This window comes from Cyanistes caeruleus, chromosome 4 (assembly GCF_971803275.1).
Source record: "Cyanistes caeruleus chromosome 4, bCyaCae1.hap1.1, whole genome shotgun sequence".
Classification (NCBI taxonomy): Eukaryota; Metazoa; Chordata; class Aves; order Passeriformes; family Paridae; genus Cyanistes; species Cyanistes caeruleus.
Window position 1 is genome coordinate 1025558 of NC_141704.1, and position 24614 is coordinate 1050171.

Consider the following 24614-nt stretch of genomic DNA (forward strand, 5'->3'; position numbering starts at 1 on the left):
TGTCCCCATGGTGGTGTCACTGTGCCCACAGTGGTCGCCCTGTCCCTTGTCCCCTGTCCCTGCCATGGCTGTCCCCTGTCCCCTGTCCCTGCCATGGCTGTCCCCTGTCCCATGTCCCCTGTCCCCTGTCCCTGCCATGGCTGTCCCCTGTCCCCTGTCCCCTGTCCCCTGTCCCCTGTCCCTGCCATGGATATCCCCTGTCCCCATGGGGTTGGTGGCCCTGTCCCCTGTCCCTGCCATGGTTGTCCCCTGTCCCCATGGGGGTGGCCCTGTCCCCTGTCCCTGCCATGGATATCCCCTGTCCCCACGGGGTTGGTGGCCCTGTCCCCTGTCCCTGCCATGGCTGTCCCCACAGGCACAGAGTCCTTCGGGCTGTTCTCGTGCACGGTGAACGGCGAGGAGCGGGAGCAGACCCACCGCGCCGTCTTCAGGTGAGGCCACCCCAGGTGACACCCGGGGCACCCCGAGGGACCCCCTGTCCCTGCCGGGGCCACCCAGCACCCTCCGGTGCCACCCCAGGGTCCCCCAGTGCCACCTCAGGGCCCCCTGGGTTATGGGGGTGCCACCACAGGGGTGGGTTTGGGGGGACCAGGAGGTGAAGGGGGATGGGATCAGGGTGACCATGAGGTGACTTTGGGGTGACCATGAGGTGAATTTGGGGTGACCATGAGGTGAATTTGGGGTGTCCATGAGGTGACTTTGGGGTGACCATGAGGTGACTTTGGGGTGTCCAGGAGGTGACTTTAGGGTGACCATGAGGTGACTTTGAGGTGCCCATGAGGTGACTTTGGGGTGACCATGAGGTGACTTTGAGGTGCCCATGAGGTGACTTTGGGGTGACCAGGAGGTGACTTTGAGGTGCCCAGGAGCTGACTTTAGGGTGACCATGAGGTGACTTTAGGGTGACCATGAGGTGACTTTGAGCTGCCCAGGAGGTGACATTGGGGTGTCCATGAGGTGACTTTGAGCTGCTCATGAGGTGACTTTGGGGTGACCATGAGGTGACTTTGAGCTGCTCATGAGGTGACTTTGGGGTGACCATGAGGTGACTTTGGGGTGTCCAGGAGGTGACTTTGAGCTGCTCATGAGGTGACTTTGGGGTGACCATGAGGTGACTTTAGGGTGACCATGAGGTGACTTTGAGGTGCCCATGAGGTGACTTTGGGGTGACCATGAGGTGACTTTGGGGTGACCAGGAGGTGACATTGGGGTGACCATGAGGTGACTTTGAGCTGCCCAGGAGGTGACTTTGGGGTGCCCATGAGGTGACTTTAGGGTGACCATGAGGTGACTTTGGGGTGCCCATGAGGTGCCATTGCGTCACTGCTGAGCCGCGCCGTGCCGAGCCGTGACTCTGGGTCTCCGGGCGGGTTCCCACCCCGCGGGTGGTGGCGTCCCCCCAGGTTCATCCCGCGCCACGAGGACGAGCTGGAGCTGGACGTGGACGATCCCATCCTGGTGGAGCTGGAGGAGGACGATTACTGGTACCGCGGCTACAACATGCGGACGGGCGAGCGCGGCATCTTCCCGGCCTTCTACGCCCACGAGGTGGTGGGACAGGCCCGTGACATCATCGGTAGGAGCGTGGGGAACCCCAAAAAATTTGGGGAGGGGTCTTGGAGATGTTTCCAGAAGGTTCTGGAGTGGAGGTTGGGGAGAGTTGAAGGGATGAAGTTGGGGTTTATTAAAGGAGGGAGTTTGGGTGTGGCTGAGGCTCCACCCAAGATGGACTCCAAGTCATGAGTTTTATATTTTTATAACTTTTAATTTTATAACTTTATAATAAATTTTATATACATTATTATATATGTAAATTATATAGATATATTTTTATTTATTTTTATATATTGTAGATATGTTAATAATATATAATTAATATATTTATAAATATAAATTTATATAAATAAAAATTGATATGTTTGTAAATAACAAATAAATATAAATAATAAATAAATATAAATAAGTAATAAAAATAAAACTAAATAAATAAAAATAAAAATAAAAATAAAAACTAAATAAATATAAATAAATATTTATACAGTTATAATTTATATATTTAAAAATATTTTAAATATATATTTATTTATAATATATTTTTTATATTTTTATATATATATATTATATATATTATAATATATAATTTATATATTTATAAATATGAATTTATATAAATGCAAATTTATACATTTATAAATAACTAATAAAATAAATAAATAAAACTGACAAATAAATTTAAATATTAATACATTTTAAAAAATAAATACAAATATAAATAAATAAAAAATAAAAATAAAAATAAATATAATACATATATATAAATAAATATTTATATAGTTAGAATTTATCAATTTAAAAATATATTTTGTATATCTATTTATTTATAATATATTTATTTATATTCATATATATTTTATATATTTGATAGATAGATAGATAGATAGATAGATAGATAGATAGATAGATAGATATTATTTTAACTTCTGGTCCATTTCCATATCAGGGTTAATTATTCAATTAATTAAGGTTCAGTTAATGAAGCACCAGAATTGCTCCATCGATTCGCTGCTGGTTAAAATTTCTGTGCCTGAAGCTGCAGCAACTCCTTGGTTCTAAAAAATGTCAAAGCCAAAATTTACGGCGGTTTTGGCACTTTCTCCCTGTGAGAAACTTGTAAAAATTGGTAAAAGTTTTGCATTGTCTATTATATTATATTATATTATATTATATTATATTATATTATATTATATTATATTATATTATATTATATTATATTATATTATATTATATTATATTATATTATATTATATTATATTATATTATACTATATTATACTATATTATATTATATTATATTATATTATATTATATTATATTATTATATTGTTATATTATTATATCATATTATCATATTACATTACATTATATTTTTAATATATATTTATATATCTGAAATAGATATATGTATCATATAAATTTATACATATACTATGTATATCATAACATTTTAGATTTTTTATATTTAATATAAATATATAAATATTTGTTTATATATATTTATATATTTACAATATATATTATTGTATAATATTGTATAATATAATATAATATAATATATAGTATAATATAGTATAATATAATATAATGTAATGTAATATAATATAGTATAATTGTATATTCTATATAATAGATTTTATATATATATATAATATTATGAATTATAATGACATAATGCTAATTAATAATTAATTTATAACTAACACCCACCCACCCGCCAGTTTTCTGATCCAAGAGTGGTTTTTACATTATAAAATTACTAATATTAATTTATTAACGCTAATTTATAACTAACACACAACCGGACGCCGCCCGTTGAGTTGATGACGCGGTTTTTACATTATTAAATTACAAATGATAATTAAATAACGCTAATTAATAATTAATTTATAATTAACTCACACCCACCCATCGGTTTTCCGGTCACTCGCGTGTTCCGGCGTCCGGAGCATGGTTTTTCTATTATAAAATAACAAATTGTAATTAATGCTAATAATAATTAATTTATAATTAACTCACCTGCTGTTTTTTTTTAATATTAATTATAAAATAATTTATTATTTAATTTATTATTTATATATTTTTACTATACATATATAAAATAATACTAATATATATTTTATATATATTTATATATTATTTATTTATTATTTAAATATTATTTATTATTTATCTATTATTTATCTATTATTTATTTATTATTTATATTTATAATTAATTTATAATTAACTCACCTGCGGGTTTTCCGGTCACTGGCGGGAGGCCGGAGCGCTGTTTTTATGTTATAAAATAACAAATTGTAATTAAATAATTCTAATTAATAATTAATTTCTAATTAACTCACACCCACCCACCTGCTGGTCATCCAGTCGACAGCGCGGTTTTTACATTATAAGGTAACAAATTATAATCGAATAACACTAATTAATAATTAATTTATAACTCAGACCCACCACTTTTCCTGTCACTTGCGGATTCCAGCTGCTGGAGCACGGTTTTTACACTATGAAATAACAAATCGTAATTAAATAATGCTAATTTTTAATTAATTTATGATTAACTCACCCACCGGTTTTCTGGTCACTCGCGGGCGGCCGCAGCGCAGTTTTTACATTATAAAATAATGAATTATTTAATTTATTATTTATATATTTTTACTGTATATATAATAATAATACAATATAAATATATATTTTATATATATATTTATATATTATTTGTTATTTATATATTATTTATATATTATTTATTTATTATTTATTTATTATTTATATCTATAATTAATTTATAATTAACTCACCCACCGGTTTTCTGGTCACTGGCGGGTGGCCGCAGCGCGGTTTTTACATTATAAAATAATGAATTATAATTAAATAACGCTAATAATAATTAATTTATAATTAACTCACCCACCGGTTTTCTGGTCACTCACGGGTTACGGTGTCTGGAGCGCCGTTTTGACATTATAAAATAATGAATTATAATTAAATAACGCTAATAATAATTAATTTATAATTAACTCCCCTGCTGGATTTCTGGTCACTCACAGGTGGCCAGAGCGCGGTTTTTACATTATAAAATAATGAATTATAATTAAATAACGCTAATAATAATTAATTTATAATTAACTCCCCTGCTGGATTTCTGGTCACTCACAGGTGGCCAGAGCGCGGTTTTTACATTATAAAATAATGAATTATTATTAAATAACGCTAATAATAATTAATTTATAATTAACTCCCCCGCTGGATTTCGCAGGCGGCCGGAGCGCCGTTTTGACATTATAAAATAATGAATTATAATTAAATAACGCTAATAATAATTAATTTATAATTAACTCCCCTGCTGGATTTCTGGTCACTCACAGGTGGCCAGAGCGCGGTTTTTACATTATAAAATAATGAATTATAATTAAATAACGCTAATAATAATTAATTTATAATTAACTCCCCTGCTGGATTTCTGGTCACTCACAGGTGGCCAGATCGCGGTTTTTACATTATAAAATAATGAATTATTATTAAATAACGCTAATAATAATTAATTTATAATTAACTCCCCCGCTGGATTTCGCAGGCGGCCGGAGCGCCGTTTTGACATTATAAAATAATGCATTATAATTAAATGACGCTAATAATAATTAATTTATAATTAACTCCCCTGCTGGATTTCTGGTCACTCACAGGTGGCCAGAGCGCGGTTTTTACATTATAAAATAATGAATTATTATTAAATAACGCTAATAATAATTAATTTATAATTAACTCCCCCGCTGGATTTCGCAGGCGGCCGGAGCGCCGTTTTGACATTATAAAATAATGCATTATAATTAAATGACGCTAATAATAATTAATTTATAATTAACTCCCCCGCTGGATTTCTGGTCACTCACAGGTGGCCAGAGCGCGGTTTTTACATTATAAAAAAATGAATTATAATTAAATAACGCTAATAATAATTAATTTATAATTAACTCCCCCGCCACATTTCCCCTCACTGGCGGGTCCCGTTCCTCGCCCAGGCCTGCGGCGGAACCCGCGCTGGCTCGAGCGCTTCTCGGTGCAGTTCCTGGGCTCCGTGGAGGTCCCGTACCACCAGGGCAACGGCATCCTGTGCGCCGCCATGCAGAAGGTGAGGAGGGGGCGGCCGGACCCCCGCGGCCGGCGGAGGGACCCCCGCTGACCCCTCGCCGTCCCCCCACCCCAGATCGCCACCACCAGGAAGCTGACGGTGCACCTGCGGCCCCCGGCCAGCTGCGAGCTGGAGGTGACCCTGCAGGGCATCAAACTCATCCTGAGCGTCACCGAGTACGGCCCCGAGCGCGAGGTCAGCCGGGATGGAGAAGGGTTGGGGTCACCGGGGATGGAGAAGGGTTTGGGGTCAGCCGGGGTGGAGAAGGGTTGGGGTCAGCAGGGATGGAGAAGGGTTTGGGGTCACCGGGATGGAGAAGGGTTTGGGGTCACTGTGGACAGGAGGTTTGGGGTCAGCAGGGATGGAGAAGGGTTTGGGGTCAGCAGGGATGGAGAAGGGTTGGGGTCAGCAGGGATGGAGAAGGGTTGGGGTCACCAGGGATGGAGAAGGGTTGGGGTCAGCAGGGATGGAGAAGGGTTTGGGGTCAGCAGGGATGGAGAAGGGTTTGGGTCACCGGGGATGGAGAAGGGTTGGGGTCACCAGGGATGGAGAAGGGTTGGGGTCAGCAGGGATGGAGAAGGGTTGGGGACACCAGGGATGGAGAAGTGTTGGGGTCAGCTGGAATGGGAGAAGGGTTGGGGTCACCGGGATGGAGAAGGGTTGGGGTCAGCAGGGATGGAGAAGGGTTGGGGTCAGCAGGGATGGAGAAGGGTTGGGGTCACTGTGGACAGGAGGTTTGGGGTCAGCTGGGATGGAGAAGGGTTTGGGGTCACTGTGGACAGGAGGTTTGGGGTCAGCAGGGATGGAGAAGGGTTTGGGGTCAGCAGGGATGGAGAAGGGTTTGGGGTCAGCAGGGATGGAGAAGGGTTTGGGGTCAGCAGGGATGGAGAAGGGTTGGGGTCAGCAGGGATGGAGAAGGGTTTGGGGTCAGCAGGGATGGAGAAGGTTTGGGGACACCAGGGATGGGAGGGCTTGGGGGGTAATCAGGAGGGGACAGGAGAAAGTTTGGGATCCCTGGGGACAGGAGACCTTGGGGGTCACCAGGAGGGGATGGGAGAAGATTTGGGGGTGACCAGGAGAGGACAGAAGAAGGTTTGGGGGTGACCAGGATGTGGAGTACAGGGCTCCGGGTTTGGGGTCACCAGGACAGGAGGAAGACAGGGGTGGATTTGAGGGTGATGAGGGGCTCAGGGCTCGGGGTTTGGGGGTCACCAGGAGGTGCACGGAGCAGCTTTGGGGGTGCCCAGCGGCTGTCGGGTGCGAGGCTGTGTTTTTGGGGGGCGATGCTGGGGTGGGGTGCAGATTTCGGGGGGCAGAGCTGAGCTGGAGCCTCCCCTCCGCCCCATCCCCCGGCAGCTGGAGCGCTGCAGCCACTTCTTCCAGATGAAGAACATCTCCTTCTGCGGGTGCCACCCCCGGAACAGCTGGTGAGACCCCCGGGGTGGCCTGGGGGACCCCCGCCCCACCAGGGACACCCCCAAGGGACCCCCAACCCCATCCAGGGGCACCCCAAGGGACCCCCATCCAGGGGCACCCCAAGGGACCCCCACCCCATCCAGGGACACCCCCAAGGAACCCCCACCCCATCCAGGGGCACACCCAAGGGACCCCCAACCAACCCATGGGATCCCCAAGGGACCCCCACCCCATCCAGGGGCACCCCAAGGGACCCCCGCCCCATCCAGGGGCACCCCAAGGGACCCCAAACCAACACATGGGATCCCCAGGGGACCCCCGCCCCACCAGGGACACCCCCAAGGGACCCTCAACCCCATCCAGGGGCACCCCAAGGTACCCCAAACCAACCCATGGGATCCCCAGGGCACCCTCACACCATCCAGGGGCACCCCAAGGGACCCCCGCCCTGCCAGGGGCACCCCCAAGGGACCCCAAACCAATTCAGGGGCACCCCAAGGGACCGCCACCCTGCCAGGGGCACCCCAAGGGAACCTCACCCCATCCAGGGACACCCCAAGGAACCCTCACCCCATCCAGGGGCACACCCAAGGGACCCCAAACCAACCCATGGGATCCCCAGGGGACCCTCACACCATCCAGGGGCACCCCAAGGGACCCCCACACCATCCAGGGACACCCCCAAGGGACCCCCACCCCATCCAGGGACACCCCCAAGGGACCCCCACCCCATCCAGGGACACCCCAAGGGACCCCCACCCCATCCAGGGACACCCCAAGGGACCCCCACCCCATCCAGGGGCACCCCAAGGGACCCCAAACCAATTCAGGGGCACCCCAAGGGACCGCCATCCCATCCAGGGATACCCCAAGGGACCCCCAACCAACCCATGGGATCCCCAAGGGACCCCCACCCCATCCAGGGACACCCCAAGGGACCCCCACACCATCCAGGGGCACCCCAAGGGACCCCCAACCAATTCAGGGGCACCCCAAGGAACCCCCACCCCATCCAGGGACACCCCAAGGGACCCCCACCCCATCCAGGGACACCCCAAGGGACCCCCGCCCCATCCAGGGGCACCCCCAAGGTACCCCAAACCAACCCATGGGATCCCCAAGGGACCCTCACACCATCCAGGGGCACCCCAAGGGACCCCCGCCCTGCCAGGGGCACCCCCAAGGGACCCCAAACCAATTCAGGGGCACCCCAAGGGAACCTCACCCCATCCAGGGGCACCCCAAGGGACCCCCAACCAACCCATGGGATCCCCAAGGGACCCCCAACCCCATCCAGGGGCACCCCAAGGGACCCCCACCCCATCCAGGGACACCCCAAGGGACCCCAACCAATTCAGGGGCACCCCAAGGGACCCCCACACCATCCAGGGACACCCCAAGGGACCCCCACCCCATCCAGGGATACCCCAAGGGACCCCCAACCAATTCAGGGGCACCCCAAGGGACCCCCACCCCATCCAGAGACACCCCAAGGGACCCCCACCCCATCCAGGGATACCCCAAGGGACCCCTGCCCCATCCAGGGGCACCCCAAGGAACCCCCGCCCCACCAGGGACACCCCCAAGGGACCCCCGCCCCATCCAGGGACACCCCAAGGGACCCCAAACCAACCCATGGGATCCCCAGGGGACCCTCACACCATCCAGGGGCACCCCAAGGGACCCCCGCCCTGCCAGGGGCACCCCCAAGGGACCCCAAACCAATTCAGGGGCACCCCAAGGGACCCCAAACCAACCCATGGGATCCCCAGGGGACCCCCGCCCCACCAGGAACACCCTCAAGGGACCCCCAACCAATTCAGGGGCACCCCAAAGGACCCCCATCCTATCCAGGGGCACCCCCAAGGGACCCCCACCCCATCCAGGGACACCCCAAGGGACCCCCACCCCATCCAGGGGCACCCCAAGGGACCCCCACACCATCCAGGGACACCCCAAGGGACCCCCGCCCCATCCAGGGACACCCCAAGGGACCCCAACCAATTCAGGGGCACCCCAAGGGACCCCAAACCAACCCATGGGATCCCCAGGGGACCCCCGCCCCACCAGGAACACCCCCAAGGGACCCCCAACCAATTCAGGGGCACGCCAAAGGACCCCCATCCTATCCAGGGGCACCCCCAAGGGACCCCCACCCCATCCAGGGACACCCCAAGGGACCCCAAACCAACACATGGGCTCCCCAAAGGACCCCACCCAATTCAGAGGCACCCCAAGGGACCCCCACCCAAATCAGAAGCACCCCAAAGGGACCCCCAACCCCACCCCAGGACACCCCAAAGGACCCCACCCAATTCAGGAGCACCCCAACAACCTCCACTCCATCCAGAGACACCCCAAGGGACCCCTGCCCCATCCAGGGGCACCCCCAAGGGACCCCCAACCCCACCCGGGACGCCCCAAAGGACCCCACCCAATTCAGGAACACCCCAAGGGACCCCCACCCCATCCAGGGACATCCCAAGGGACCCCCACCCCATCCATGGGCACCCCAAAAGACCCCATTCTATCCATGGGCACCCCAAGGGACCCCCACCCCATCCAGGAACACCCCAAGGGACCCCACCGAATTCAGGGGCACCCCAAGGGACCCCACCCCATCCAGTGACCCCCCAAAAGACCCCACCCCATCCATGGGCACCCCAAAGGCCCCCCGCCCTCCCAGAGACCCCCACGGTGCCACCCCAGAGCCCCCTGCCCGCTCCCGGTGCCCCCGGCGTGTCTCTCGGGGGTGTCCCCTCGCAGGGCCCGGGCGGGGCAGGTTTTGGGGTGCCCCCCTGAGCCCGCTTTGCCCCCCCCCAAACCCCCGCAGCTATTTCGGGTTCATCACCAAGCACCCGGTGCTGAGCCGCTTCGCCTGCCACGTCTTCGTGTCGCAGGAGTCCATGAGACACGTGGCCGAATGTGTGGGGTGCGTGGGGGGCTGGGGGGGCGCGGGGGGGCTGGGGGGCTCGGGGGCTCGGGGGGGCTGGGGGGCTCGGGGGACTCGGGGGCTCGAGGGGCTGGGGTGGGGCTGGGGGGCTCAGAGGGGCTGGGGTGGGGCTGGGGGGCTCGGTCTCGGGGGGCGCGGGTGGGGCTGGGGGGCTCGGGGGGGCTGGGGGGCTGGGGGGCTGGGGGGCTCGGGGGCTCGAGGGGCTGGGGTGGGGCTGGGGGGCTCAGAGGGGCTGGAGGGCTCGGTCTCGGGGGGCGCGGAGTGGGGCTGGGGGGCTCAGAGGGGCTGGGGGGCTGGAGGGCTCGAGGGGCTGGGGTGGGGCTGGGGGGCTCGGGGGGGCTGGGGGGCTGGAGGGCTCGGGGGGCGCGGGTGGGGCTGGGGGGCTCAGAGGGGCTGGGGGCTGGGGGGCTCGGGGGGCTCGGGGTGGAGCTGGGGGGCTCAGAGGGGCTGGGGTGGGGCTCGGGGGGGGCTGAGGGGCTGGGGGGCTCGGTCTCGGGGGGCTCGGGGTGGAGCTGGGGGGCTCAGAGGGGCTGGGGTGGAGCTGGGGGGCTCAGAGGGGCTGGGGTGGGGCTCGGGGGGGGCTGGGGGGCTGGGGGGCTCGGTCTCGGGGGGCTCGGGGTGGAGCTGGGGGGCTCAGAGGGGCTGGGGGGCTGGGGGTGCGTGGGGGGCTCGGGGGGCGCGGGTGGGGCTGGGGGGCTCGGGGGGACACCGTGGGGGTCCCTGGAAGGGTGCTCCTGAATGGGGCTCGGCCTCGGGGGGCTCAGAGTGGGGCTGGGGGGCTGGAGGGCTCGGTCTCGGGGGGCTCGGGGTGGAGCTGGGGGGCTCAGGGGGTCAGGGGGGCTGGGGTGGAGCTGGGGGGCTCGGGGGGTCAGGGGAGCTGGGGGTCTCGGCCTCGGGGGATGGGGTGGGGCTGGGGGTCTCGGGAGGTCAGGGGGGGCAGGGGGACATGGGGATTGGGTTTGGGGGTCACCAGGAGCAGCTTTGGGGGCGCCCAGCAGCTGTCGGGTGCGGGGCTGTGTTTTTGGGGGGCGATGCTGGGGTGGGGTGCAGATTTTGGGGGGCTGGGGTGGAGCTGGGGGGCTCGGGGGGTCAGGGGAGCTGGGGGTCTCGGCCTCGGGGACTGGGGTGGGGCTGGGGGGCTCGGGGGGTGCGGGATGGGGCTGGGGGTCTCGGCCTCGGGGACTGGGGTGGGGCTGGGGGTCTCGGGGGGGCTGGGGGGGCACAGCCTCGGGGGGCGCGGGATGGGGCTGGGGGGCTCGGGGGGTCAGGGGGGCTGGGGGGCTCGGCCTCGGGGGACTCAGGGGGGCTGGGGTGGGGCTGGGGGTCTCGGGGGGTCTGGGGGGGCTGTGGGTTCCGGGGGTGCCAGCACCGGGGGTCTCGGTGGGTCCGGGGGTTTTGGGGGGCACTCGGCGCCCCCTGACCCCCCGTCCCCGCCGCTGCCCCCCTCAGCCGAGCGTTTCAGGAATATTACCAGGAGCACCTGGAGTACGCCTGCCCCACAGAGGACATCTACCTGGAGTAGGGGTCCCCTGCCACCCCCGCCACCCGCCACGGTGCCACCCCCGTGCCACCCCCAGGGGCTCGGGGTGACACCCTGTGACACCCCCAGGGCTCGGTGTGACACCCCCAGGGACCTGCTGTCACCCCCAGGGGCTCGGGGTGACACCCTGTGACACCCCCAGGGCTCGGTGTGACACCCCCAGGGACTCAGTGTCACCCCCAGGGACTCGGTGTCACCCCCAGGGGCTCAGTGTGACACCCTGTGACACCCCCAGGGACCTGCTGTCACCCCCAGGGGCTCGGGGTGACACCCTGTGACACCCCCAGGGGCTCGGGGTGACATCCCCAGGGACCTGCTGTCACCCCCAGGGGCTCAGTGTGACACCCTGTGACACCCCCAGGGCTCGGTGTGACACCCCCAGGGACTCAGTGTCACCCCCAGGGACTCGGTGTCACCCCCAGGGGCTCAGTGTGACACCCTGTGACACCCCCAGGGCTCGGGGTGACACCCCCAGGGACCTGCTGTCACCCCCAGGGACTCAGTGTCACCCCCAGGGGCTCAGTGTCACCCCCAGGGACTCGGTGTCACCCCCAGGGGCTCGGTGTGACACCCTGTGTGTGACACCCCCAGGGGCTCGGTGTCACCCCAGAGACTTAATGTCACCCCCAGGGGCTCGGTGTGACACCCCCAGGGGCTCGGTGTCACCTCAGGGACCTGCTGTCACCCCCAGGGACTTGGTGTGACACCCTGTGTGTGACACCCCCAGGGGCTCAGTGTCACCCCAGGGGCTCGGGGTGTCACCCCCAGGGACTTGGTGTGACACCCTGTGTGTGACACCCCCCGGGGCTCGGTGTCACTCTGTGTGTGACCCCCCAAGGCCTCGGTGTCACCTCCCGGCCCCCCCTCTGCCCCTCCCCCCCCACCTCTCGGGGGTCCCCTCGGGGGTCTGGGGGTCCCCTCGGGGGGGGGGGGGTGACACGGCCCGAGCAGCCCCCCCTGCATGAGCACGGCCAGCCCGGGGGACACCGCGGCTTTGGGGACACCGCGGCTTTGGGGACACCGAGGTGGGGGGGGGGGGGGGGGGGGGAGGGGACACACCGGGGGTGGTGGGGGGGAGGGGGAGGGGGTCCAGGAGCAGCTCGGGGGGGGGGGATGGGGGGAGGGGCATCACGCACCCCCAAATCCTCCCGATGTCCCCCGGAGCTGCCCCTCCCCCCCGTGGCGGGTGTGCTGCCCCTCGTGTCGGTGTCCCCGGCTGTCCCCAACCCCGCCACCCCCCTCCGCCACCACCGAGCTCGGGCCCCGCGGGGGGGGGGGGGGGTCCCGGGGCCGCCCCCTCCTCACTGCTGTGCCTGGTGGTCCCTCGCTTCGGCCCCTGTCGCCCAGCGCTATCGTGACTATATCGCCACCCGCTCGATGTCCCGATATTTATCTGTAACTCAGCAGCCAGAGGAGCCCCCCGAGCCACCGGGCCAGCCCCGGTTGTCCCCACGCCGTTGTCACCCACTTGGTCTTTCAATAAAATATATGCTTGGTGTGAGCTGCGACAGCGCGGGGACAGCGGCGACAGGGGCGGGACAAAGAGGGGACAGCGGGGGGAGAGAGGGGACAGCGGGGACAGAGAGGGGACAGCGGGGGGACAGCGGGGTCAGAGAGGGGACAGCGGGGACAGAGAGGGGAGAGAGGGGACAGAGCGGGGACAGCGCGGGGACAGAGAGGGGACAGCGGGGACAGAGAGGGGACAGCGGGGGGACAGAGAGGGGACAGAGCGGGGACAGGGTGGGGACAAAGAAGGGACAGCCCGGGGACAGCGGGGGGACAGCCCGGGGACAGCGGGGACAGAGAGAGGACAGAGGGTACAGAGAGGGGACAGCGGGGACAGGGTGGGGACAAAGAGGGGACAGGGTGGGGACAGCCCGGGGACAGCGGGGACAGAGAGGGGACAGGGTGGGGACAGCGGGGGGACAGGGTGGGGACAGCGGGGACAGAGAGGGGACAGCGGGGGGACAGAGAGGGGACAGAGAGAGGGGACAGAGCGGGGACAGGGTGGGGACAAAGAGCGGACAGGGTGGGGACAGAGAGGGGACAGCGGGGACAGAGGGGGGACAGAGGGGACAGAGCGGGGACAGCGGGAGGGCAGGGTGGGGACAGTGAGTTGGGGACACCAAGGTGGAGCTGGGGACACCCAGGGGAGTGAGTTGGGGACACCCAGAAAAGGGGGGACCCTTCGCTGTCCCTTTGTCCCTCGGCCGTGCCCCACTAGGGTCCCCCCCTTGCCCCGGCACTGGGGACACCGGGGGGGGGGGCCGGGACCTGCCAGGGGCACCCCAAAATTCAGCCGGGACACCCCAAAATTCATCCAGGGAACCTCAAATTTCAGCCAGAAATATCCCAAAATTCAGCTGGGACACCCCAAAATTTACCTGGAACACCCCAAAACTCCTTCAGGAGCACCCCAAAATTCACCCAGGAACATCCCAAAATTCACCTGAAACACCCCAAAATTCACCCGGGACACCCCAAAATTCACCTGAAACACTCCAAAATTCACCACGAATACCCCAAAATTCATCCAGGGAACCTCAAATTTCAGCCAGAAATATCCCAAAATTCACCCAGAACACCCCAAAATTCACTCAAAACACTCCGAAATTCACCTGAAACACCCCAAAATTCACTCAAAACACCCCAAAATTCACCCGGGACACCCCAAAATTCACCTTGGACACTTCAAAATTCACTCAAAACACCTCAAAATTCACCTGGGACACCCCAAAATTCACCAGGGACACCCCAAAGTTCACTCAAAACACTCCAAAATTCAGCCGGGACAGCCCAAAATTCACCAGGGACACCCCAAAATTCACCAGGGACACCCCAAAATTTACCCAGGAACACTCCAAAATTTACCCAGGAAAACCCCAAAATTCATTCAGGGAACCTCAAATTTCAGCCAGAAATATCCCAAAATTCACCCGAAACACCCCAAAATTCACTCAAAACACCCCAAAATTCACCCGGGACACCCCAAAATTCACCAGGGACACCCCAAAATTCACTCAAAACACTCCAAAATTCAGCCGAGACAGCCCAAAATTCACCAGGGACACCCCAAAATTTACCCAGGAAAACCCCAAAATTCATTCAGGGAACCTCAAATTTCAGCCAGAAATATCCCAAAATTCACCCGAAACACCCCAAAATTCACTCAAAACACCCCAAAATTCACCCGGGACACCCCAAAATTCACCCGGGACACCCCAAAGTTCACCCAGAACACCCCAAAATTCAAGCAGAACACCCCAAAATTCAAGCAGAACGCCCCAAAATTCTCCCGAAACACCCCAAAAACACCTGAAACACCCCAAAATTCACTCGAAACACCCCAAAATTCTCCCGAAACACCCCAAAATCACCTGAAACACCCCAAAATTCACTCGAAACACCCCAAAATTCACCCAGGACACCCCAAAATTCACCCAGGACACCACAAAATTCACTCGAAACACCCCAAAATTCACCCGAAACACCCCAAAATTCACTCGAAACACCCCAAAATTCACCCAGGACACCCCAAAATTCACCCTCCGAGTCCCTCGCCTGGAGCTGGAACCATCCCAGGATCCCATCCACCACAGGAGCACGCAGAGCTTTCTTATAAATTTATTACATAATAATAATAATAATAATTAATAATAATAATTAATAATAATAATAATAATAATAATATAATATAAGAAACATAGATCTCTGTGGGGGGATGTGTATCACAACGTCAAGGGCGGGAGGCGAATGGCCGCACCTCCGTGACTCCGGAGAAGGAGAAAGCTCCTCCGAAAATCCATACAAAATTAAGGGGTGAAAGTCAAAACTGACCCTGGGGGGGAAATTAAAAACGGAACGAAAACCCACAGGTGAGTCCGGCTTGGGGCAGAGAGGGGGTGGGGGGAACAAAAAGAAGGGGGGAACCGAGTGTGGCGGGTCCGGGCTGTGCACATGCAGCGGGCGTGAGGGCGTGGCACATGCATGGGCAGTGAGGGCGGTGGCCGGAGAGCGGCCGGACAGCGCGGCCCCGCCATGGGGTTGTGTCCGGCGGGGCCGTCCCCCCTCCCTTGTGGGGGAGCTGAGTGACCCGAGGGGGGTTTTTGCTCTTTGTCACAGTTCGGGGACAGGCGGATGGAAAAGGGGAGCGATGGCGCCGGGCTGGACAACGGAAAAATATCGACAATTTTTATTTTTTTTTTTTGGGGAGGGGGGTGGAAAACCTCCCCCCCTTTGGAAGCGGGGGGAAAGGAGGGGATAAAAGAAAAGGAAAAGTGTCTCCCTTTGTACAGCAGAAAAACCCGAGTGCTGGAGAAGCCATGAGAGGAATCACAGTAACCGCCGCGGCCGGGCGCGGCCTGGCCCGGGGGCGGCGTGGCCGGGGGCGGCACGGCCCAGGGGTTGGCGTGGCCGAGCCGTGGTCAAGGGGTTGGCGTGGCCAAGAGGCCAAGCGGTGGTCAAGGGGTCGGCACGGCCGATGGGTTGGCGTGGCCGAGGAGTGGCCGAGGGGTCAGTGTGGCCGAGGGGTTGGCGTGACCAAGGGTTGGTCAAGGGGTCGGCACGGCCGATGGGTTGGCGTGGCCGAGGGGTGGCCGAGGGGTCGGCACGGCCGATGGGTTGGCATGGCCAAAGGCCCAAAAGGGCGGTCAAGGGCTCGGCACGGCCGAGGGGTTGGCGTGGCCAAAGGCCCAAAGGGGTGGTCAAGAGGTTGGCGTGGCCGAGGGGTGGTCAAGGGCTCAGCATGGCCGATGGGTTGGCGTGGCCAAAGGCCCAAGGGGTGGTCAAAGGGTCAGCATGGCCGATGGGTTGGCGTGGCCAAAGGCCCAAGGGGTGGTCAAAGGGTCAGCATGGCCGATGGGTTGGCGTGGCCAAAGGCCCAAAAGAGTGGTCAAGGGGTTGGTGTGGCTGAGGGCTTGGCACGGCCAATGGGTTGGCGTGGCCAAGGGTTTGGCGTGGCCAAAGGCCCGAGGGGTGGTCAAAGGGTCGGCATGGCTGATGGGTTGGCATGTCCAAAGGCCCAAAGGAGTGGCCAGTGGGATGGTGTGGCTAAGGGGCTGGCGTGGCCAAAGGCCCAAAGGAGTGGTCAAGGAGTTGGCGTGGCTGAGGGATTGGCACGGCAAAAGGGCGGTCAAGGGCTCGGCACGGCCGATGGGTTGGCATGGCCAAAGGCCAAAAAGAGTGGCCAAGGAGTTGGTGTGGCCGAAGGGTTGGACTGGCCAAAGGCCCAAAAGGGCGGTCAAGGGCTCGGCACGGCCGATGGGTTGGCGTGGCCAAGGGGTCAACACGGCCAATGGATTGGCGTGGCCAAAGGCCCAAAGGGGTGGTCAAGCGCTCGGCACAGCCGATGGTTTGGCACGGCCAAGAGGTGGTCAAGACCAAGGGGTTGGTGTGGCCGAGGGCTTGGCGTGGCCAAAGGCCCAAGGGCTGGTCAAGGGGTTGGCACGGCCAAGGGTTGGTCAAGACCAAGGGGTTGGCGTGGCCAAAGGGCCAAGAGGGGGTCAAGGCCGATGGGTTGGCATGGCCAAAGAGCTGAAGGTCAAGGGGTCGGCACGGCCGAGGGACTGGCATGGCCAGAGGGCTGAGGCATGGTCAAGGACTTGGCACAGCCGATGGACTGGTGTGGCCGAGGGGTCAGTGTGGCCGAGGGGTCAGCGTGACCTAGGGGTCAGTGTGGCCAAGGGGTCAGTGTAGCTGAAGGCTCAGCATGGCCAAAGGGCTGGCATGGCTGAGGAGCCAAAGGGTGGTCAAGGGGTCGGCACAGCAGATGGGTCAGTGTGGCCGAGGGGTCAGTGTGGCCGAGGAGTCAGTGTGACCGAGGGGTCAGTGTGGCTGAGGGGTCAGTGTGGCTGAGGAGTCAGTGTGACCAAGGGGTCAGTGTGGCTGAGGGGTCAGTGTGGCCGAGGGGTCAGTGTGGCTGAGGAGTCAGTGTGACCAAGGGGTCAGTGTGGCTGAGGGGTCAGTGTGACTGAGGGGTCAGTGTGACCGAGGGGTCAGTGTGGCCAAGGAGTCAGTGTGGCCAAGGGGTCAGTGTGGCCGAGGGGTCAGTGTGACTGAGGGCTGACCAAGAGGTTGGCACCGCTGATGGATTGGCGTGGCTGAGGGTTTGGCACAGCCAATGGGTTGGCATGACCGAGGGGTCAGTGTGGTCAAGGGTTTGGCATGGCCAATGGGTTGGTGTGGCCGAGGGGTCAGTGTGGTCAAGGGGCCAGCATGGCCAATGGGTTGGCATGGCCAAGGCGTGGCCGAGGTGTTGGCACAGCCAATGGGTTGGTGTGGCCGAGGGGTCGGCATGGCCAAAGTGTTGGCATGGCCAAAGGGTCAGTGTGGCCAAAGGGTCGGCACAGCCGATGGGTTGACATGGCCAAGGGGTCAGTGTGACCCCAGGATTGGCATGGCCGAGGGGTCAGTGTGACCCCACGATTGGCATGGCCAAGGGGTCAGTGTGACCCCACGATTGGCATGGCCGAGGGGTCAGTGTGACCCCAGGATTGGCATGGCCGAGGGGTCAGTGTGGCCAAAGGTTTGGCATGGCCAATGTGTTGTTGTGACCAAGGGGTCAGTGTGACCCTGGGGTTGGCAGAGCTGGGCAGTGACCCAGGGGTCAGCATGGCCGAGGGGTTGGCATTGCCAAGGGGTCAGGGGTCAGTGTGACCAAGGGCCCAGGGGTCAGTGTCACCCAGGGGTCAGTGTGACTGAGGGGTCAGTGTGACTGAGGGGTCAGTGTGACGGAGGCCCAGGGGTCAGTGTGACCCAGGGGTCAGCGTGGCCCAAGAGTCAGTGTGACCCAGAGGTCAGTGTGACCCAGGGGTCAGGGGTCAGTGTGACCCAGGGGTCAATGTGACCCAGGGGTCAGTGTCACCCAGGGGTCAGGGGTCAGTGTGACCCAGGGGTCAATGTGACCCAGGGGTCAGTGTGACCCAGGGTCAGTGTGACCCAGAGGTCAGTGTGACCCAGGGGTCAGTGTCACCCAGGGGTCAGTGTGACCCAGGGTCAGTGTGACCCAGGGGTCAATGTGACCCAGGGGTCAGTGTCACCCAGGGGTCAGTGTCACCCAGGGCCCAGGGGTCAATGTGACCCAGGGGTCAGTGTCACCCAGGGGTCAGGGGTCAGTGTGACCCAGAGGTCAGTGTGACCCAGGGGTCAGGGGTCAGTGTGACCCAGAGGTCAGTGTGACCCAGAGGTCAGTGTGACCCAGGGCCCAGGGGTCAATGTGACCCAGGGGTCAGTGTGGCCCAGGGGTCAGTGTGACCCAGGGCTCAGGGGTCAGTTCGGCTCCAGCCCTGCCTCCTCCCGGATGGCTTTTCCAAAGGCGAGGTGGCCCTGGCTCTGGAGGTGTCCGGAGGGGGACGGGAGCTGCGGACACCGGGAATTGTTCCTCTCCCGCGGGAACGGCCACGGGGCCGGACAGTGGCGGGAGTGACCGCGGGGCCACCCCGGAGCCGGTGGCACTGAGGGACACCGGGGGGACACCGGGGGGACACGGAGGGGACACGGGGGGGTCTGTGCTGGCAGCTGGAGGGGCCGCCCCGGGTGAAGCCAGTTCGCCCGGGGACCCTGATGGCCTTTGGAAGTCCCTTGTCCAGATCTGCCACCTGCCCGTGGCAGCGCTGGGGACAGGGGTGGGAGGGGACAGGGACGGGCAGGGGACAGGGAAGGACAGGAGAGAGGACAAGGATGGACAGGAGAGGGGACAGGGATGGACAGTGCAGGGGACAGGGATGGACAGAAGAGAGGACAGGGATGGACAGGAGAGGGGACAGGGACGGGCAGTGCAGGGGACAGGGATGGACAGGAGAGAGGACAGGGATGGACAGGAGGGGGGATAGGGATGGACAGTGCAGGGGACAGGGATGGACAGGAGAGGGGACAGGGATGGACAGGAGGGGGGACAGGGATGGACAGGAGGGGGGATAGGGATGGACAGTGCAGGGGACAGGGATGGACAGGAGAGGGGACAGGGATGGACAGGAGAGGGGACAGGGATGGACAGTGCAGGGGACAGGGATGGACAGTGCAGGGGACAGGGATGGACAGGAGAGGGGACAGGGATGGACAGTGCAGGGGACAGGGATGGACAGGAGAGGGGACAGGGATGGACAGTGCAGGGGACAGGGATGGACAGGAGAGGGGACAGGGATGGACAGTGCAGGGGACAGGGATGGACAGGACAGGAATGAGTGGCACAGGCGACAGGAATGACAGCGGCTGGGACAAAGATGGACGGGATCGGGGGACGAGGATGAAAAGGGCTGGGGACACGGATGAGAGGGACAGGGGACAGGGATGAGCGGCACAGGGGACAGGGATGAGCGGCACAGGGGACAGGGATAAAAGGGACAGGGATAAAAGGGACAGGGGACAGGAATGAGTGGCACAGGGGACAGGGATAAAAGGGACAGGGGACAGGAATGAGTGGCACAGGGGACAGGGATAAAAGGGACAGGGGACAGGAATGAGCGGCACAGGGGGCAGGGATAAAAGAAACAGGGATGAGTGGCACAGGGGACAGGGATGAGCGGCACAGGGGACAGGGATGAGCGGCACAGGGGACAGGGATAAAAGAAACAGGGATAAAAGGGACAGGGGACAGGGATGAGTGGCACAGGGGACAGGGATAAACGGGATAGGGGACAGGGATGAGCGGCACAGGGGACAGGGATGAGCGGCACAGGGGACAGGGATGAGCGGCACAGGGGACAGGGATAAAAGAAACAGGGATGAGTGGCACAGGGGACAGGGATGAGCGGCACAGGGGACAGGGATGAGCGGCACAGGGGACGGGGATAAAAGGGACAGGGATAAAAGGGACAGGGGACAGGAATGAGTGGCACAGGGGACAGGGATAAAAGGGACAGGGGACAGGAATGAGCGGCACAGGGGACAGGGATAAAAGGGACAGGGATGAGTGGCACAGGGGACAAGGATAAATGGCACAGGGGACAGGGATGAGTGGCACAGGGGACAGGGATGAGCGGCACAGGGGACAGGAATGAGCGGCACAGGGGACAGGGATGAGCGGCACAGGGGACAGGGATAAGCGGCACAGGGGACAGGGATGAGCGGCACAGGGGACAGGGATAAATGGCACAGGGGACAGGGATAAATGGCACAGGGGACAGGGATGAGCGGCACAGGGGACAGGGATAAAAGGGACAGGGATGAGTGGCACAGGGGACAGGGATGAGCGGCACAGGGGACAGAGCCATCAGGACGATGACGCTGCGGGGACACGGCACAAAGGGACACAGGCGGGTGGCAGCCCCGGGCGCACCCGGGCCGGGCAGCGCGGGTGGAAGTCGCCTTCTCTGGCGTGGCGCCTGACTGGGACGAGCCGTGGTGTCCCCGCGGGGCAGGTGACACCCAGTGTTACCAACACAGGCACGGCTGCAGCTGCTTCAGCGGGAGCTGGGGGTGCCCGGGCGGGCACGGCCGCGGCTCCGCGGGCGCGGAGCGGGCACCGCCATTTCCGCCCTCCGGGGGCGCGGAGGACGAGGTAGGGGAAAAAATCCCAGGGAAAAGGAGGAGGAGGAGGAGGGTGAGGAAGGCTCCTCCGAAATGGCGAGAAGGCGTCCAGCTCTCCCGGTCCCAGAGCGAGCTTGGCGCGGAGCGGTTGCGCTCCGCGGGGGTTTGGCCGCGGGCGGGTCTCTCCGTCTAGGGGTGGCCCCAAAAAACAGCTGCGGAAAAAGCAGGGGCCGAGACCCGGGGATGCCCGCGCTCAGGCCGCCACTGTCACCTTCCACCGCGGCGAGCAGGGGGACACCGGGGACACCGGGGACTGCGGTACCTGCGGGGACAGGGGAGGGACGTGGGGGACGGGGGGACAGGGACAGGGACAGGGGAGACAGGCAGGGGCACGGGTAGGGACAGGGGCAGGGACAGGCAGAGTGGCAAAGCAGGGTGGTCAGTGCCAAGCAGGGTGGTCAGTGCCAGGCAGGGTGGTCAGTGCTGGGGTGGTCAGTGTCAAGCAGGGTGGTCAGTGCCAGGCAGGGTGGTCAGTGCCAGGCAGGGTGGTCAGGCAGGGTGGTCAGTGCCAGGCAGGGTGGTCAGTGCTGGGGTGGTCAGTGCTGAGCAGGGTGCCAGGGTGGGCAGGGGTGGGCAGTGCCAGGGTGGTCAGTGCCACTCAGGGTGGTCAGGCAGGGTGGTCACGCAGGGTGGTCAGTGCTGGGCAGGGGTGGTCAGTAGTGGGGTGGTCAGTGCCACTCAGGATGGTCAGTGCTGAGCAGGATGGGCAGTGCTGGAATGGTCAGGCCGGGTGGTCAGTGCCAGGGTGGTCAGTGCCAAGCAGGGTGGTCAGTACTGAGCAGGGGTGGTCAGTGCTGGGCAGGGGTGGTCAGGCAAGGTGGTCAGGCAGGATGGTCAGTGCCAGGCAGGGGTGGTCAGTGCCAGGGTGGTCAGTGCCAGGCAGGGTGGTCAGGCAGGGTGGTCAGTGCCAGGGTGGTCAGTGCCACTCAGGGTGGTCAGTGCCAGGCAGGGTGGTCAGGCAGGGTGGTCAGTGCCAGGGTGGTCAGTGCTGGGCAGGGGTGGTCAGTGCCAGGGTGGTCAGTGCCAGGGTGGTCAGGCAGGGTGGGCAGGGGTGGTCAGTGCCAGGGTGGTCAGTGCCAGGCAGGTGTGGTCAGTGCCAGGCAGGGTGGTCAGGCAGGGTGGGCAGGGGTGGTCAGTGCCAGGGTGGTCAGTGCCAGGGTGGTCAGTGCCAGGCAGGGGTGGTCAGTGCCAGGCAGGGGTGGTCAGTGCCAGGCAGGGAGGCCAGGCAGGGTGGTCAGTGCCAGGGTGGTCAGTGCCACTCAGGGTGGTCAGTGCCAGGCAGGGTGGTCCTGGGAATTCCCCAGTTCCCCAGCCCGGGAAGGGAAGCGCTCTGCCCACCATGCGACATTCCCGTGTGTGACATTCCTGTATGTGACATTCCCGCGTGTGACATTCCCGCGTGTGACATTCCCATGCGCAACATTCCCGCGTGTGACATTCCCATGGAACATTCCTGCATGTGACATTCCCGTGTGCGACATTCCCGTGGAACATTCCCGCATGTGACATTCCCGTGTGCGACATTCCCGTGGGACATTCACACGTGCGACATTCCTGCGTGCGACATTCCCATGGGACATTCACACGTGCGACATTCCCATGGAACATTCTACATGTGACATTCCCACGTGTGACATTCCCACGTGTGACATTCCCGCGTGTGACATTCCCACGTGTGACATTCCATGGAACATTCCCACGAGTGACATTCCCGTGTGCCACGTTCCCGTGTGACATTCCCATGTGACATTCCCGCGTGCAACATTCCCGTGGAACATTCCCGCATGTGACATTCCCGCGTGTGACATTCCCGTGGGACATTCCCGCGTGTGACATTCCCGCGTGTGACATTCCCGCGTGTGACATTCCCGTGGGACATTCCCGCGTGCGACATTCCCGTGGGACATTCCCGCGTGCGACATTCCCGGCGGGATGCGGAGGGGCTGGGAGCTCCCCGGGATGGGATTGGGACAGAGGTGGGAAGGGCTCGGGGACAGAGGGGACACGGACAGGAGGTGGCACGGGAGGCACAGGAGGGCGGCACGGGATGGATCCGGGATGGGAGCTGGGATGGATCCGGGATGGATCCGGGATGGAGCTGGGATGGAGCTGGGATGGATCTGGGATGGATCCGGGATGGATCTGGGATGGATCTGGGATGGAGATGGGATGGATCCGGGATGGATCTGGGATGGATCTGGGATGGATCTGGGATGGATCCGGGATGGATCCGGGATGGATCTGGGATGGATCTGGGATGGGAGCTGGGATGGATCCGGGATGGATCCGGGATGGATCTGGGATGGAGATGGGATGGATCTGGGATGGAGATGGGATGGATCTGGGATGGAGATGGGATGGATATGGGATGGAGATGGGATGGATCCGGGATGGATCTGGGATGGGATTGGGATGGGATCGGGATGGATCTGGGATGGATCCGGGATGGATCCGGGATGGATCTGGGATGGAGATGGGATGGATCCGGGATGGATCTGGGATGGATCTGGAATGGAGATGGGATGGATCTGGGATGGATCTGGGATGGATCCGGGATGGGATCTGGGATGGATCTGGGATGGGATCTGGGATGGATCTGGGACAGTATTGGGATGGGATTGGGATGGGATCGGGATGGATCTGGGATGGGAGCTGGGATGGGATCCGGAACTGGACGTGGGATTGGATCTGGGATGTATCTGGAATGTATCTGGAATGTATCTGGAATGGGATCTGGGATGGATTTGTGATGGGATCGGGATGGGATCTGGGATGGATCTGGGATGGGATTGGGATGGGATTGGGATGGGATAAGGAATGGAGCTGGGATGGGATTGGGACAGATCTGGGATGGGATCTGGGATGGGAGCTGGGATGGGATCGGGATGGGAGCTGGGATGGGATCGGGATGGAATCGGAATGGGATCTGGGATGGAATCGGAATGGGATCTGGGATGGGATTGGGATGGGATCGGGATGGATCTGGGATGGGATTGGGATGGGATCTGGGATGGATCTGGGATGGATTTGGGATGGGATATGGGATGGAATTGGGATGGGATCGGGATGGATCTGGGATGGGATCGGGATGGGAGCTGGGATGGGATCTGGGATGGGATATGGGATGGATTTGGGATGGGATATGGGATGGAATTGGGATGGGATCGGGATGGATCTGGGATGGGATCGGGATGGGAGCTGGGATGGGATCTGGGATGGGATATGGGATGGGATATGGGATGGGATCAGGATGGATTTGGGATGGGATATGGGATGGGATCTGGGATGGATCTGGGATGGATCTGGGATGGGATCGGGATGGGATACAGGATGGGATCTGGGATGGATCTGGGATGGGATCGGGACGGATCTGCCAACCTGTCCCTGCGCCCGGAGTGTCCCAGGAATGCCGGACACTGCAGGGGCACAGGGCGAGGGTGGCACCGGATTTGGGAACACAGGGGGACGGATTTGGGAACACAGGGGGACGGATTTT

The 24614-nt window shown here is 58.0% G+C and overlaps 1 protein-coding gene across 1 annotated transcript in view; it reads left to right on the forward strand.

Annotated features, from left to right (window-relative positions):
- The window catches only part of MAPK8IP2 (mitogen-activated protein kinase 8 interacting protein 2), a 36793-nt gene extending 24202 nt beyond the window's left edge, over positions 1-12591 (forward strand). The window contains exons 6-12 of the mRNA XM_086886247.1: positions 356-431; positions 1404-1576; positions 5575-5684; positions 5760-5879; positions 7041-7111; positions 9934-10032; positions 11503-12591. Of these exons, the coding sequence (XP_086742373.1) occupies positions 356-431; positions 1404-1576; positions 5575-5684; positions 5760-5879; positions 7041-7111; positions 9934-10032; positions 11503-11575 (722 nt within the window). The 3' untranslated portion in view covers positions 11576-12591. The remainder of the gene's footprint in view (positions 1-355; positions 432-1403; positions 1577-5574; positions 5685-5759; positions 5880-7040; positions 7112-9933; positions 10033-11502) is intronic.
- Positions 12592-24614: the final 12023 nt, after the last annotated feature.